Source organism: Rhincodon typus, chromosome 13, assembly GCF_021869965.1.
Source record: "Rhincodon typus isolate 14 chromosome 13, sRhiTyp1.1, whole genome shotgun sequence".
NCBI classification, from domain to species: domain Eukaryota; kingdom Metazoa; phylum Chordata; class Chondrichthyes; order Orectolobiformes; family Rhincodontidae; genus Rhincodon; species Rhincodon typus.
In genome coordinates, this window is record NC_063344.1 from 57,006,978 (window position 1) to 57,020,429 (window position 13,452).

Here is a 13,452-nt window from a genome sequence, read left to right on the forward strand (position 1 = left end):
GTGTTCCTCCAACTCCATACTGTGTTGTCTATGTCTTCAACCAGTGGAGAGTTTTCCCTGATTGACACTGACTCCATTTTTGCCAGAGCTGTTTGATGTCACACTCAGTCAAATATGACCTTTATGTCAAGGGTTGTCACTTCTGCAATTCAGCTCTTTTGTCCATGATTGAACTAAGACTTTAATGAGGTCAGGAGCTGAGTGTCACTGGCGGAACCCAAACTGGGCATCAGTGAGCAAGTTATTGTTAAGCAAGTTGATAGCATATTGATGACACTTTCCATCACTTTATTGAAGATCAAAAGAAGACTGTTAGGACAGTAATTGGCTGTGAGGGATTTGTCCTGCTTTTTGTGTACAGGAAAATCCTGGACAATTTTCCAATTTGCTGTGTGGATGATGATGTCATGGCTTTACTGTAGAATTCTACTAAGAGTTTCGGGAGACAATAATCAATCAGCAACTAATCTACAAGTAGTTGATAATCCCTTTAAATAGCATTGGTGAGGAGAGATCCTTTATGCTGCAAAACACATATTCAACTTTGCAAAATCAAGAAAGGTTATTGTTTGGCTGGTGAAGCTCCAAAATTGCAGCACTGACATCAATTTAAGGTTGTACACTGATAGTGTCATAATCTGGTACCTTTACCTATCTGGAACGTTGTGCAATTTACGGCAGAAGTATCCATGTGTACAGCAGATGTCATTTTCATTACCCAACATTGACATTATTGAGCCCAATTGTGCACTTAATCCATATTGCAAAAGGTAGTATAATGGGATAATGTATTTTATTAGGGCATATTCACTGCTAAAAACTTAGTTCAAGATAAAACATTAAAACATCAAGGACATGTTGGTATTGTTGACAAGAAGCATCATCAGTTCTTTAATCCCTTTACCAATATTTTTTTCTCTCATTGTCCACCAACCCAGCTGAGAATGGTATAAGTTTTCAAACTGAAAGCACCTGTGTTTCTAGCAGTTTAGCTTTCATTGTGAAATCTCAATGTGTATTTTGAAAGTTTGCAGAGAAAATCAATGTCTGATGATTAATACATCAACTTTGCGTTTCTGTGGAATAATGTTATTATGTTTAATCATATCAAAATGAGAATCCAAAGAAATAAAAAATTAAAGAATTACACTGCATAATCATTTGAAATTTACATACGTCTAAATTTGTTTGAAAATCTGAAATCTATTAGAACATGGTGCTTGTTGAATTGATGGTTGGTGTTTTAATTTGTCTCCAATTGTAACTTTTTATGCAGAACTTAAAATATTAGAAATAATGAAAGTATTTAGCTCAGATACTACTTTCAACTTTTCTCCATACAAAGAAACATAGTAAATGTGCCAAGATCTGCAGCAATATATATCTGAAATACTGCAAATGATTCCATCAACATGAAGACTGCAAAGAATCCTTTTAAAGTCAGAGTCAACATCTTCTATGGATGCAATGACTATTCCCTCCTTATGTTTCTTTGAAGTTGTCACAGTATCAATGCTTAAGCCAAACTAATATCTGCTGCTCTGAGTGATATTCCTTTACTGTCTTTACTGGAATTTATTTAATGAATTTAAATTAAAAATTAAAACAATAGAAGCAGAATGAGTCACACTCAAAAATTGACAACTTGAGGAAGATTTCCTTCTCTCACCATTTGTCACAAATTTAAGAATGCCTGTATAAATAATTGTTTGGTACCAATTAAACAGGTCTTCCACCAATGTTGTTAAGAAATCCTCAAGCAGTTTAGTAGCCTGTGTGAAGGATGGACAGCTTTTGACTATACATTTTAATGGTGTGTCACTATTGAGAGCTAATACTGTGTGCTGTAATGTGATGCTTCAGTGTGTGTTACAAGCTGAGTGCAGAAAAGAAATAGTTTTACAGATGTGCGAGTAACAAAGTGATGCTGGCTTTTCTATGTCTAAAAGGAGATGGCGCAATAATATGATAATAATAATGACTGCATAATGAAAACAATTTCTGCTCCTCTCTCAAAACTTTATATAATGAGAACTTTCGGAATAAAAGGTTATCTATGAAGACAAGCTTTTTTTGGTGACCATTTGTCTCAGTCATACAGAAGCTTACTTGAACTTATAACTGTGGGTCACTACATATAAGAGTGTTGAACTGGACATTTAAAATATTTGAATGCAAATCCAACGCATGAGTTAGTAACAGTTTGGACAGAAGCTACACAATGTCCTGACATGCCTAACTGCTCCTTCCATTAACAAAATAAGAAACAATTATGCAATAAAGGAGAGTTTTCAAAAAGCAATTTAAGTTATTCAATCATGATATGGATGATGTTGGTACAGCAAGCATTCATTACTCTTTGCTTGTCATCCTGAGGTGGTGGTGAGCCTTTTACTTGAACCTCATCAACTGATATTTTTTGTATGACTGACTAGCTTGCGAGGCTAGTAAAAGTATCACCTAACATTGATCTGATACTCCCATAACATTGGGTGTCATTATGGTAGAAGCTTTCCAACTCCAAAGAATATAAGCGACTGTCTGAAAGCTGCATGTTCATTTTTATCGATCCAAGCCTTTTGTTTTCAATTCCTAAACTGCAATGGTGCAATCTGAACTCATTTCTTCAGACTATCAGTTCAACAAGCCTTGAAATTATGACTCTAGTAATACAGCAACTACACTGCAGTAACTATTCTACCTGTTCATGATCTTATAGCCAAATTTGACACGTGTAAAATTTCATGCATTTTGTACTTCTAAAAAAAGGTGGAAAAACTTGTTTGGTTTGCAAAAATCCCCTCTCAAAATTTTGTATGATTTTGATTAGACTATTTTTTGACTAATATAACACATACTGAATACAAACAAGGAACAAGCACAGGCCACTGGCCTCTTCGAGCCCATTCCACCACTCAATAAGATTATAGCTGAACTAAAACTTCACAATGATCAGCAAATTGATTTAATTCAGAAAATTTCTCTTTGCGCACAGCCAGTCAGTTCAATTGCTACAAAGAATTAATTTTAATTTTCACTAGAACCAGAAGAGGATTTTCAAGCTTAAGTCATTCAACTATTGTGGGGCAAAGGGTGGGAGGATTGGCAGTACAGGAAGGGGAATGGCACAAAATAAATGTTGGAGAGGCAGCGATTTGTTTATACCACACTTAAGTATCTTTTGCATTGAATGATGTCAGAAGTCGGACGGAGCGTAAACCGTTCAGTTTCTACAACTGCCATTGACCCATTTCACTCTGACATGTCATTCGCAAGAGTCATGCTAACTCACTCTTTTCCCATTTCCTCTGGGACAGTTGTTCAATGCAATTGTCATTGATGCGCATTTGAACTACACTCTTATATCTTTGGACATCTCTAATTTTGAATAGAGATTGAAGAAGTACTTCTATATCTCAAATGTTTCTTCTTCTACTCAAAATGAAAGAGCATATTTCCATCCTATACCCTAGAAGAAATTAATCAAACTCTTTCAGTTTTTGCACCAAGATGAAATTCTAAAGTAACCTAGCAGACTCAATTACCATTCAATTTGTTACAGTTCCATGGAATAGCATGATCAGTGACCTCTGTACTCTAAAAATTGCAGGAGTCTCGTGGCTATAAATAAATTAGGAGTTCCAGGTCTGGAATAGAAAGAATTCTGGTATGTTCTTGGAAGAACACAGCATGATCCTCACTCTCAAGTTCCATAAATGACTCTGGATAACACCCTACATTCAAGTTTAATATTCAAGCTTTGAAATACAACATTGGTTAACATACTCAAGTGAGTCAGTAACGATCACCATCAATTCACTAGTGAGGGCAACAAAATCATCAGAGAGAGCAACAAAATAAAAATAAGTTTTCCAAAGTGTTTGTTTATGTATGGTGAAAGGGAGCATCACTCAATCACTCAAAATACTTCTGAACAAAAGAATGAAGGAATGGAGTCCTTTTAAATTGCCCCTTGCTGATATCTGGAGTAATCTGAAATTATGTGAAGCTTAACAAATGAAGAAGGCTTTATATAGTTTCAGTCTTACCTTGATTACCTCTGGTGTCTGTTGAACCGATAGGTGTGAGCCTGTATCTTTATTTACAACAGGCGGTACAGAGTGTGCAGATTTGCAAGGGTCAGAAGCCTGTGATAGTGTATCTTGGAGTATCCGCATTACTTCTGTTTCTCTTGCCAAGATACCCTTACTACTCCCACGTTCAACCAACTCCTGAGCAAAGCCCTCAATACTCTCCAAAATGCGCAAGAGCAAGGCTGCATCATCCTCTTCATTTTTGTTATTTTTAGTTTCATTAGTTCCATTTGTGGAGGAAGGCAATGGCACAGTTTCACTGGGTGACACTTCTAAGTGTTTACTTCCTGAATCAGTGGTCAAGAAATTAACTTGTCCTGATTGTTCACTATAATTCTTCATGTCAATATCATTGTTTCGAGAAGAATCATATTCGTGCCTGGAGTTTATGGTTTGAGAAAAGGATTCTAAATCCATCAGTAGCTTTTCAATGTCCTCTTGTTGCATTGCCTTATCATTTTCTAATTTAGTTTTTGCTCTTGTTATTGAAGGCTCCATGGAATTATGGTTTTTACTTACATTTTTTAAGATGCTGGGAGATTCAGATGTTGGCTGCACACACAAACTATTTTCTCCCAAATTATCACCCATTTCAATAGTATCATCTCCTGCTCTCTTGCAAGTATCAGGAGAGGCCTGTTTTTGAGGCTGAAGATATTTTTCAGCCATTCGAAATCTTAAGTAATCCTTGTCTCTTGATTTCTGCTCCAAAGCCTGATCAATGTCACAATCCTCTTGAATATAAAGAGGCTCCATTGGTATCTTAGAAATACCATCAACATTCCTGGACAGAAATGAATCTTGAGAGGAACAACTGTCAGAGCGATTTAGTGGACTTACATGAGGTAGTACTTGGGATTGAGTTACAGCAGTTGAGCTATGTTGTTGGATACCATTCTCTTGATGACGGCCATTATATGAAGGACCATAATCATTTTCCGTAGGTATCTTACCATTGCCATCGGTAGCTTTATGGACAACTGGAGTATCAACTGGAGGAAGAGGTAGATTGATAGATAAGGATGGCGATGCCTGGACAACATCCTCATATCTGGGTGGTTGATCATTCCCAAATGGAGGATATGGCATTTGCTGCAAACTGTGCAAGCTGTTTACCAGTTCAGCGAGATCATGCTGATTGCCCCGTCCAGATAACCCATGTTCAAGTTCAAAAGGCAACTTCTTCAGGTAGCTTGAGAGTCGTGCCATCACATTTTTGTAGATTAGATCAGAATTATTGGTGGCATCACTGTTATCATTGTTATGGGACTTGCTCTTAATGCATTTCTTAATTATCTCTGTACATTTCTTTAGGTCTTCTGAGCATTTCAACAAAATATCTAAGCAAATCCTTATGTCCTCTCCTGAGTCTGAACTATCTGCTTTGTGTTTTCCTAAAAATTTGGCGATGAAGTTGTCTTCTGAGAGGCTTTGAAGGTATAACTGTGCGGCATTGGTGATATTTTGTTCATGTAATGTCATAAGGTTCGGCTCTTTTTGATCAATGGCTGATTTTTGTGCAAAGCCAAAAGGTGGACAGTTTTCATTGCTGCCAACATGGTTGTATATTATATCAAAGTCAGCGGATTTTCTGCAGGACACATCTGGTTTTACTTTTCTTCCTTTCCTGAAAGTCACATGGCTTGTAGGGCACTTCAGTTTTTCGAATGAAAACTCTTTAATTTTGCCACTGGCCAGATTGATGGCATCACTGGTGATGTCTTTTAGATTGGACATACCTTGTGTACCCATTCCCTTTTTGACTCTGGTAGCACCATGCAGAAGCTGGTGCCCATCATCAGTAGCAATGTCAGCAGAAGCTGCCATGTTTTCAGCAGTTAGAAACCTGTGGGTTAAGTCCTGCACACTTGCCAACCTTGGGTTGGAAGAGGGAAGGGGTGAATGACTCAGCAACTCTGAACAGATGGCATGGTGGATCACATTGCAATCAATGCCAGCAGCATTCAGGAAGGCTCGACAGGACCCATTACAGTAATGTACAGTATGCTGGAAACGTTGATCAATTAAAATGCTGTTATAAGAGTTCACGGTGCTAACAACAAGTCTGTATGTCGCTGCCATTGCGGAGAATTTCGGGGAAGTTTGCTTCCAACGGTGAATCAGAAGGTGACTTACAGCTTTAGTTGCATTAGCCCATTAAATAGATGGCCACGAGAGTTCCAACTGTGTCATTCTCAGCAGAAATCTAAATATCTTTAGTATTTTCCAAGAACAAATCAGGTTGTAACTACTGATGTAGGATCTAAGCACTTGGCTCTCACAAGCCTTTTGAGGCTTGGAATGAGATATGTGGTCAAACTGCAGCTGGTATTACGGTGTTAGTCAAGGCCTATCTGAGTCAGAGGATCACATGTCATTTGACAATGTTATCTGCTTCATTTAGGAAATTGATGCAAAGTTCACGGCAGCCAAGGTGTCTGTATCCATTCTCAATTGGTGGCCATATGGCCTAGACACAGGCCTGTCAAAGCATTGAAATGGCATCACAATCCACAAAGAGACACTCAAGCATAAATAAATCTTGTCAAAGGATGGAGTCACCTACTGAGTTCCAAATGTGTGCAGCAGATGTGCTTCAGGATTCAACAGACGTATTCAATGTTAGCAGAATTTCTTGCGTTTTTCAAGCACCAACCAACTGGAAGTGGGAGAAAAAGAGAAGCAATAATGTGACTTGAGAAATCATGAATTTACATGAGAACAAAAATTGAATTTAGTGTTTCATTACTTAATGATGTCAGTACTAGTCAATCCAAATTTGGCATCAGCTGTGAAGACATCCAATTATCTCGTCACTATTGTAATTGAAATATAATTCTCTAAGTGCACTGATATTGCCAACAGGGAACAGGAGAGATATTTACATTGCTGTAAGTGAAAAATAAAGTGAATATTGTTTTTCGAATAACAAATAATCATGTTGCAAAATACATCATCGAACCACAGTCCAAAATAATAAAGAAAAGATCTCTGAGAATTGTAGACAAAAAGAAATAGGTTTTCACTTCTAATCAGCATTGAGTTATTTCTTCTAATACAGGGCTGGAAATGAAATTATGTGAAACAAAATTGGAAAGGATGTGTCAGTATCTATCTGATAAGACAGAAAATTTTCAAAGCAAATAATACAACAGAAAGGCTCACATTAACACGGAGTTTAATTCATTCAGAAGAGTATCCTCATACTATGAGGATTGAGAGTGCACTTTAGTACAAATTCCCAAAGCAGCATGAAGAACATAAGGCTAGTTTTCAATTCAGAAATATTTTATGTACTGCATAGATTAAGGTCAAATTACAGCAGAAACAGAACCCACCATTAGATGCACAGGCTATATAACATTTGAAAAGGCCAAGTAGGTGATTGTCCTGCACATACAAGGGTTTCCAATGGCTCTGGCAATAAATCTGCTCATCAACTGATTAAAATATACTCTCAAATTCCATTTGTAAGTGATTTGATGTTGGGCCTGATAGCAGTAATACATATTTGATTGAACTGTATGTCAGGAATGGGCTAATTTAATTGGTTAAAATTGGCAAATGAACAAATGTTAGCAATTATGGAAGGAATGATGGCAGGGTTAGCTGGTGTGGACTGTAAAAGGAGTTTAGCAAAAAAGATGCTTGAGGAACAATGTAAACAGTTCATGACTCACTACAAAGTTATATCCCAGTGAGGAGAAAGGATTGTGGGAAAGGGATAAAGCCAAGGAAGTTAAAGATAGGATCAACTTGCAAGAAACAACAAACAATATGGCAAAGATTAGTGATAACCCAGAGTATTGGGAAAGTTTTAATACACCAACAAAAAAAATGACCGAACAATAGAAAGAAAATAAACTTGCAAATAATTTAAAAACTGACAATCATCAGTTTTCTTGAAGACACTAATAACATTTCAAAAGTACCAAATAATTAAGGATGTAAAGGGAGAGAAGAAATGAATACAGTATATCTCTAGAGAAGAAGTTCTATGGAAACTAACAGGACAAAAGACTGATAGGTTTCCTGGGCCTGACGTGTTGCATCCTAGGATATTAAAGGAAGTAACTGCAGAGATAGTGGATGCATTGGTAGTAATCTTCCAAGAATCCATAGATTTTGGAAAAGTCCCAGAGAATTAGAAAACTGCCAATGTAACTCCCTCATTCAAAAAGGCAAGGAGACAAAAACCGGTAACTATAGGCTAGCCATAACAGAGCATTTAGAAATACATCATATAAATAAGCATGGGTCATCATGAAGGAGAAATCATGCCTGACATATATATTAAAATTCTTCATGAAGGTAACATGCAGGTTAGATAAAAGGGAATCAGTAGATGTAATAAGTTTGGAATTCCAAAAGACATTTGATGAGGTACAGCACATTAGACTACTTCATAAGCTAAGAGCCCATAGTGTTGTGGGTAGTATATTAACACTGACAGAAGATTGGCCAACTAATAGAAGATATAGGGTTGGGATAAGGGGACATTTTGAGGATAGCAACCTGTAATGAGTTATATGCCACAGGAATCAGTGCTGGGCCACAATTATTTACAATGGATGTGAATAACTTGGATGACAGAAATGCACATACTATCACCAAGTTAGTGGATATGCAAAAATAGGTGGGAAGCATGCAGTGAAGATAACAGGGTTTACAGAGGAATATACAGGTTAAGTGACTTGGCACAACCTGTAATATGGTTTGAACAGATAGAACATCATATGGAAATGTGTGATGGTATGCAATTTGACAGGAAGAATACAGAAGCTTAGTATTATTTAAATTGGGATAGACTGCAGCACAGAGGGGTTTAGGAGTCCTTGCGCAAAAATCTCCATAATTAGCATAGAAGTTCAGCAAATAATAGTGAAGGCAACTTGAATGTTGGCCTTTGCATCAAAGGAAATGGAGTGTAAAAATAGGAAAGTCTTGCTAAAGATATACAAGGCACCAATTAGATCATATCTAGAATGCTGTGAACAGTTTTGGTTCCATTATCTAAGAAAAGAGATACTGACATTGGACGCAGTGCAGGGAAGGTTCACTCGGTTGTTCCTGGATGTGGAGGGATTGATTATGAGGAGAGGTTGAGAAGGTTGGGCTTGTACTCACTGGAATGACAGACAACCTTATTAAAACATATGTGGTGCTTAGATGGCTTGACAGGATAGGCGCTGTTATTTTCCCAGTGCGACATAATCTCCGAGTAAGGGGGCACCCTGTTAGGACAGAGATGAGGAGGAATTTCTCCTCTTAGAGGGTAGTGAGTCTGTGGAACACTTTAGAGTTCTATAGAGGCTGGGTTTTAGATATACTCAAGGTGGAGATGGATGAATTTTTAATCAATGCGGAAATCAAAGGTTATGGAGATAAAGGCAAAAATGGAGTTGAGGATTCAGATCAGCCATGATTTCATTGAATGGTGGAGCAGGCTCAATCAGCTGAATGGATCTCTGCTCCCACCTCTTATGGTCTAAAACAATACAATACATGCTGCGTCTCTTTGATTATTCTTAGAGTTTTTGCTAACACTAGTGAACTGTCTTAAAATTATGTGCTCATTTTCTTCCACATGTATTTTGATTATTTCTATATCAACTGTTAATTACCCTTCGCAAGCTTCAGGTAATTTCAAAATCACAAATTCCTTCATCTTTCACAATTAGCAACATACAAGCTATTGACACCTGCAATGTTAATTGCTGTTAGCAAACAAAGACTTCAAATTAAAATGAAATAATCAAACACTCTACACTAACACAACCCTACACTACACATATTGTAAATCTGCCCGGCAATTATCAGATCTCAGAACACAGATGATGGATGTATATCAGACTTCCTTCCCTTGGTTTAAGGCACTATCTCAGCCCAGAGCTATGATTTGCAGTCACACCCAGGTATCCATTACTCTCTCCACCTTGAATTTGTCACATACCAACTTGCTATCTTGCTATCTTAAGAGGGTCTAACTCACGCAAAACAGATTTATCACTCCTATAAATGAAGTGGAAGAGATTTCCAATGAATGTGTTAAATGTTCATGAGCTTATATCTTAAATCATAATTTCACAACCCACAAAATTAATATCGGACGCAACACTTTCTAGTGGCTAAATACAGATTGTTTCACCTTAAATGCACAATAATGGGAACTTATTGCAGACTCCTAAGTGCATTGTGTGAGAGAGAACACATAAATAGCATTTCTACTTGTGACAATATGAGTGGCACAGTGGGTTAGCATGACTGCCTTACAGCATTGGGGACCCGGGTTCATTTCTGATCTCGGGCAACAATGTGGAGTTTGCACATTCTCCCTGTGTCTGCATGGGTTTCCTCTCACTGTCCAAAGATGTGCAGGTTACGTGGACTGGCCATGCTAAATTGCCTGTAATGTTCAGGGATATGCAGGCTGGGTGGGTTAGCCATGGGAAATACAGGGTTACAGGGATGGGGGCGTGGGTCTCAGTGGGATGCTCTTAGGAGGCTCAGTGCGGACTCGATGGGTCAAATGGCCTGCTCCCACACTGTAGGGATTCTAAGATCATAGTGTGGTATTAAGAAGAGTGGAGGCTGCTCTAGTATCAAATATTGGAGGCTCTGAGATTAATAGATTATTTTTGAAGGGAAGGGGTTGACAGGGACATGAAAGGAAAGCAAGAACGACTTGCATTTGCAACCTTTTACAGCCTCAGGATGTCATTACCTTTAAAGCTAATTAATGTTGTGAAGTTGGGTAGAGTGCTTCTGGTTTGGAAGGCAGGAGGTTAGAATTTGGTGTATGTAAAACGCTCGGGGAGAAGGCGTTGCATGGTCACTTTAAAAGATGATGTGCTTTTTATATGTTTAGTGATTTAAAAATAATGTCTGTGAGCAGCGGCTTGAAAGTTTGCAAGTACACAGAGAGCACCCAAATTGAAATGTCTGTATCAAAAAGCCACACAGTTTGATGGCCAAGCAGCAGTTTTTACCAAGACAACAAGTTTTGAACTTAACCAATCAATTCAAACCAGACACTTAGGTACCAAAAACCAATTAAATTTAAATCTGATAGTTTTGCCAACATAGGACCAATCCTTTTGTAAGAAATTGATATGTCGTCAAGGGTATAAAAGAAGGGGCAGTTGGGCAAAGACAAGAGAGCTGACTGCCACCTACCAGAGTTAACAGCCCTCAGCTCTCAAGACAGAATCACTGGCTCTCACAGACTCCTCTAAGACTTACGGAAAGCACCATCTAAAGAACAAAGTTACCCAAGGCATAACTAGTTAACATTCCTGAGAGAAGAATCAATGGAAAAGGCACAGAGCATTCCAGAAGACATGTAACCTGGCTGTAATTTCGAGAGACTAAGTTCTATTTTCTTAATTTTATTTTATATAAGTGCAATTTGTATTTACTGGAACAGCATCCTATTAGAGTCAATTTTTATTTGGGAATAGTAGTTAGAAGGGATTTATTCAGTTTATTAATGGTTTAGTTAATTTATTCACTGTTAGAGTTAGGTAAATAAATTGTTATTTGTTTTATTTAACCACTCAAAGTTGCTGAAAGGCAGGTTACACCACTTTTCACACTCCTTTTACAGATTATAGGGTGACGTGTTCCTCTTTGAGTGTTTTGGTTTTAGTTCTCAGTGGCGGGTCAACCTCCACTTAATAACATTAAGTATTTTCAAAAGGTACTGTATTATAGGGGAAAAAAAATCAAAAAATTCACACACTGCAAGTTCCAAAAAAAAACAATAGTGACTTTTTATCAAATGATATTTATCCAGGTATAAATACAAGGAAAATTGAATAAGCTTTTTAAAAATAGTACCACAGGACCTTTATGCACACCTGGGAAAGCAAAGGGAGCTTCAATTGAGCATCTTATCCGAAAGTGCACCATTTTCTCAATAGTGAACTGTCTCTGCAGGATAACTTCAAGCTCATAATCTCATGAATCAAGAGGTGCATGTGACCTACATTGATACGTAAAATGCAGCTTTGTAAGTAAACAGAAATGATATGTAGACCAGTCATAATCTCAGTGAATGATGGAACAGGCTCAATGAACTGAATGGCGTAATCATGTTTCTATGCATGTTATAATACTTTACAACCTCTGGAGTTTGAAACTGAACCCTATTCAAAAATCTGACTATTCAATGGAGTTATGTCTTCTGCTGAATCAGAGTTTGAAGCATCCACGTAATGTGTCAATAGAGAACAAGTATTGCTGGGAAAAAGATGCTTTTGTACTCATGGACAATTTGCAAGAACTTCAAATATAATGGGAAAAAACATTTATACTGCATGAGAGGAGACTGTTGATTGGTTGGCAAGTGGATTCGGATTAGTAGAGGTGTGGCATTGGAGAATGCACCAGGTAATGATGACTGACAGTTAGCTGCCAAACTTTTAGATTTTAAGCAGGCAGGTTGGCTCTAATTGGTGAAGGCATTGCCTTGTAAAATGAATGAGTAAATATCTGTAAAGAGCAGGACGTTCTATATTCATATATGTAGGTTCGCGCTCATGCAAGTGGACCAAATGTATTTTGGCTGTTAGCCTAAGAGCAAGTGCTGTCCTGTCAGAGAATCACATTTAATGCTGTACACTGTTTTGAGATCTGCAAACTGGGCTGAGTAGCACTTTATCTAATGAAGAATTCTTCATCCATTCTTCATTTACAGGTCTGCAATGATGTCTCCACTTCCTCATCAGAACTCAGTTTCTAAATAAAATAACACTCTGGAACCCTTCAATCTCAGCTTCAGTATGAGCTGTCTGTGCTAACTTATTAACTCTGGATCTGCTTCCTGAGTCGCATTTAATGAAGAAATGCCAATGCCTCTTTTGAACTATCCTCATTCTTAAATAAAGTTTAAGCTACCCTAACATCTGCTTGCAGTATTACTGTGACCTCTATTGATGGACTTGTTTTAGCCATTGCTCTGGTCACTATAAATACCCAGAAAGTGTTCCTGCAGCTGTGATTATAGACAAAAATCTATGACTTTCACTCTCGCTAAATAACTCCCCAGAGGTAAATCAGTTCCATCTACAAGTAATTTATTAACTACCCCAATGACCACTTGTCTGGTCAACAAGTTGTGCTCCAACTGTACCTTGTACAATGGAATTGGGATATGTTCTCCACCTATCCCATTTACCAACATTTTGGCATTCAATGAATTCGCTGACGGGAAAACTAAATCCCTCTCCAACACAAGAGTTTGAATCGCTCCCTAAAATTTTATTTTATTGTTAAATCCTGACCCGCAGCATTGCGTGCTTATGTTTCAGTGAGTAGCACTTTATCTAATGAAGAATTCTTCATCCATTCTTCATTT

The 13,452-nt window shown here is 37.7% G+C and overlaps 1 protein-coding gene across 2 annotated transcripts in view; it reads right to left on the minus strand.

Annotated features, from left to right (window-relative positions):
• The window catches only part of ppp2r3a (protein phosphatase 2, regulatory subunit B'', alpha), a 303,231-nt gene that overhangs the window by 138,384 nt on the left and 151,395 nt on the right, over positions 1-13,452 (minus strand). Inside the window, exons 4-5 of one of the 2 annotated variants that reach the window (XM_048604830.1) lie at positions 6,661-6,753; positions 4,050-6,576 (exon numbers count right to left, since the gene is read on the minus strand). In XM_048604830.1, coding sequence (XP_048460787.1) covers positions 4,050-6,176 — 2,127 coding nt within the window. In that variant the 5' untranslated portion in view covers positions 6,177-6,576; positions 6,661-6,753. Of the gene's footprint in view, positions 1-4,049; positions 6,754-13,452 lie in introns of both variants that reach the window. The other variant, XM_048604829.1, reaches the window with a different exon arrangement.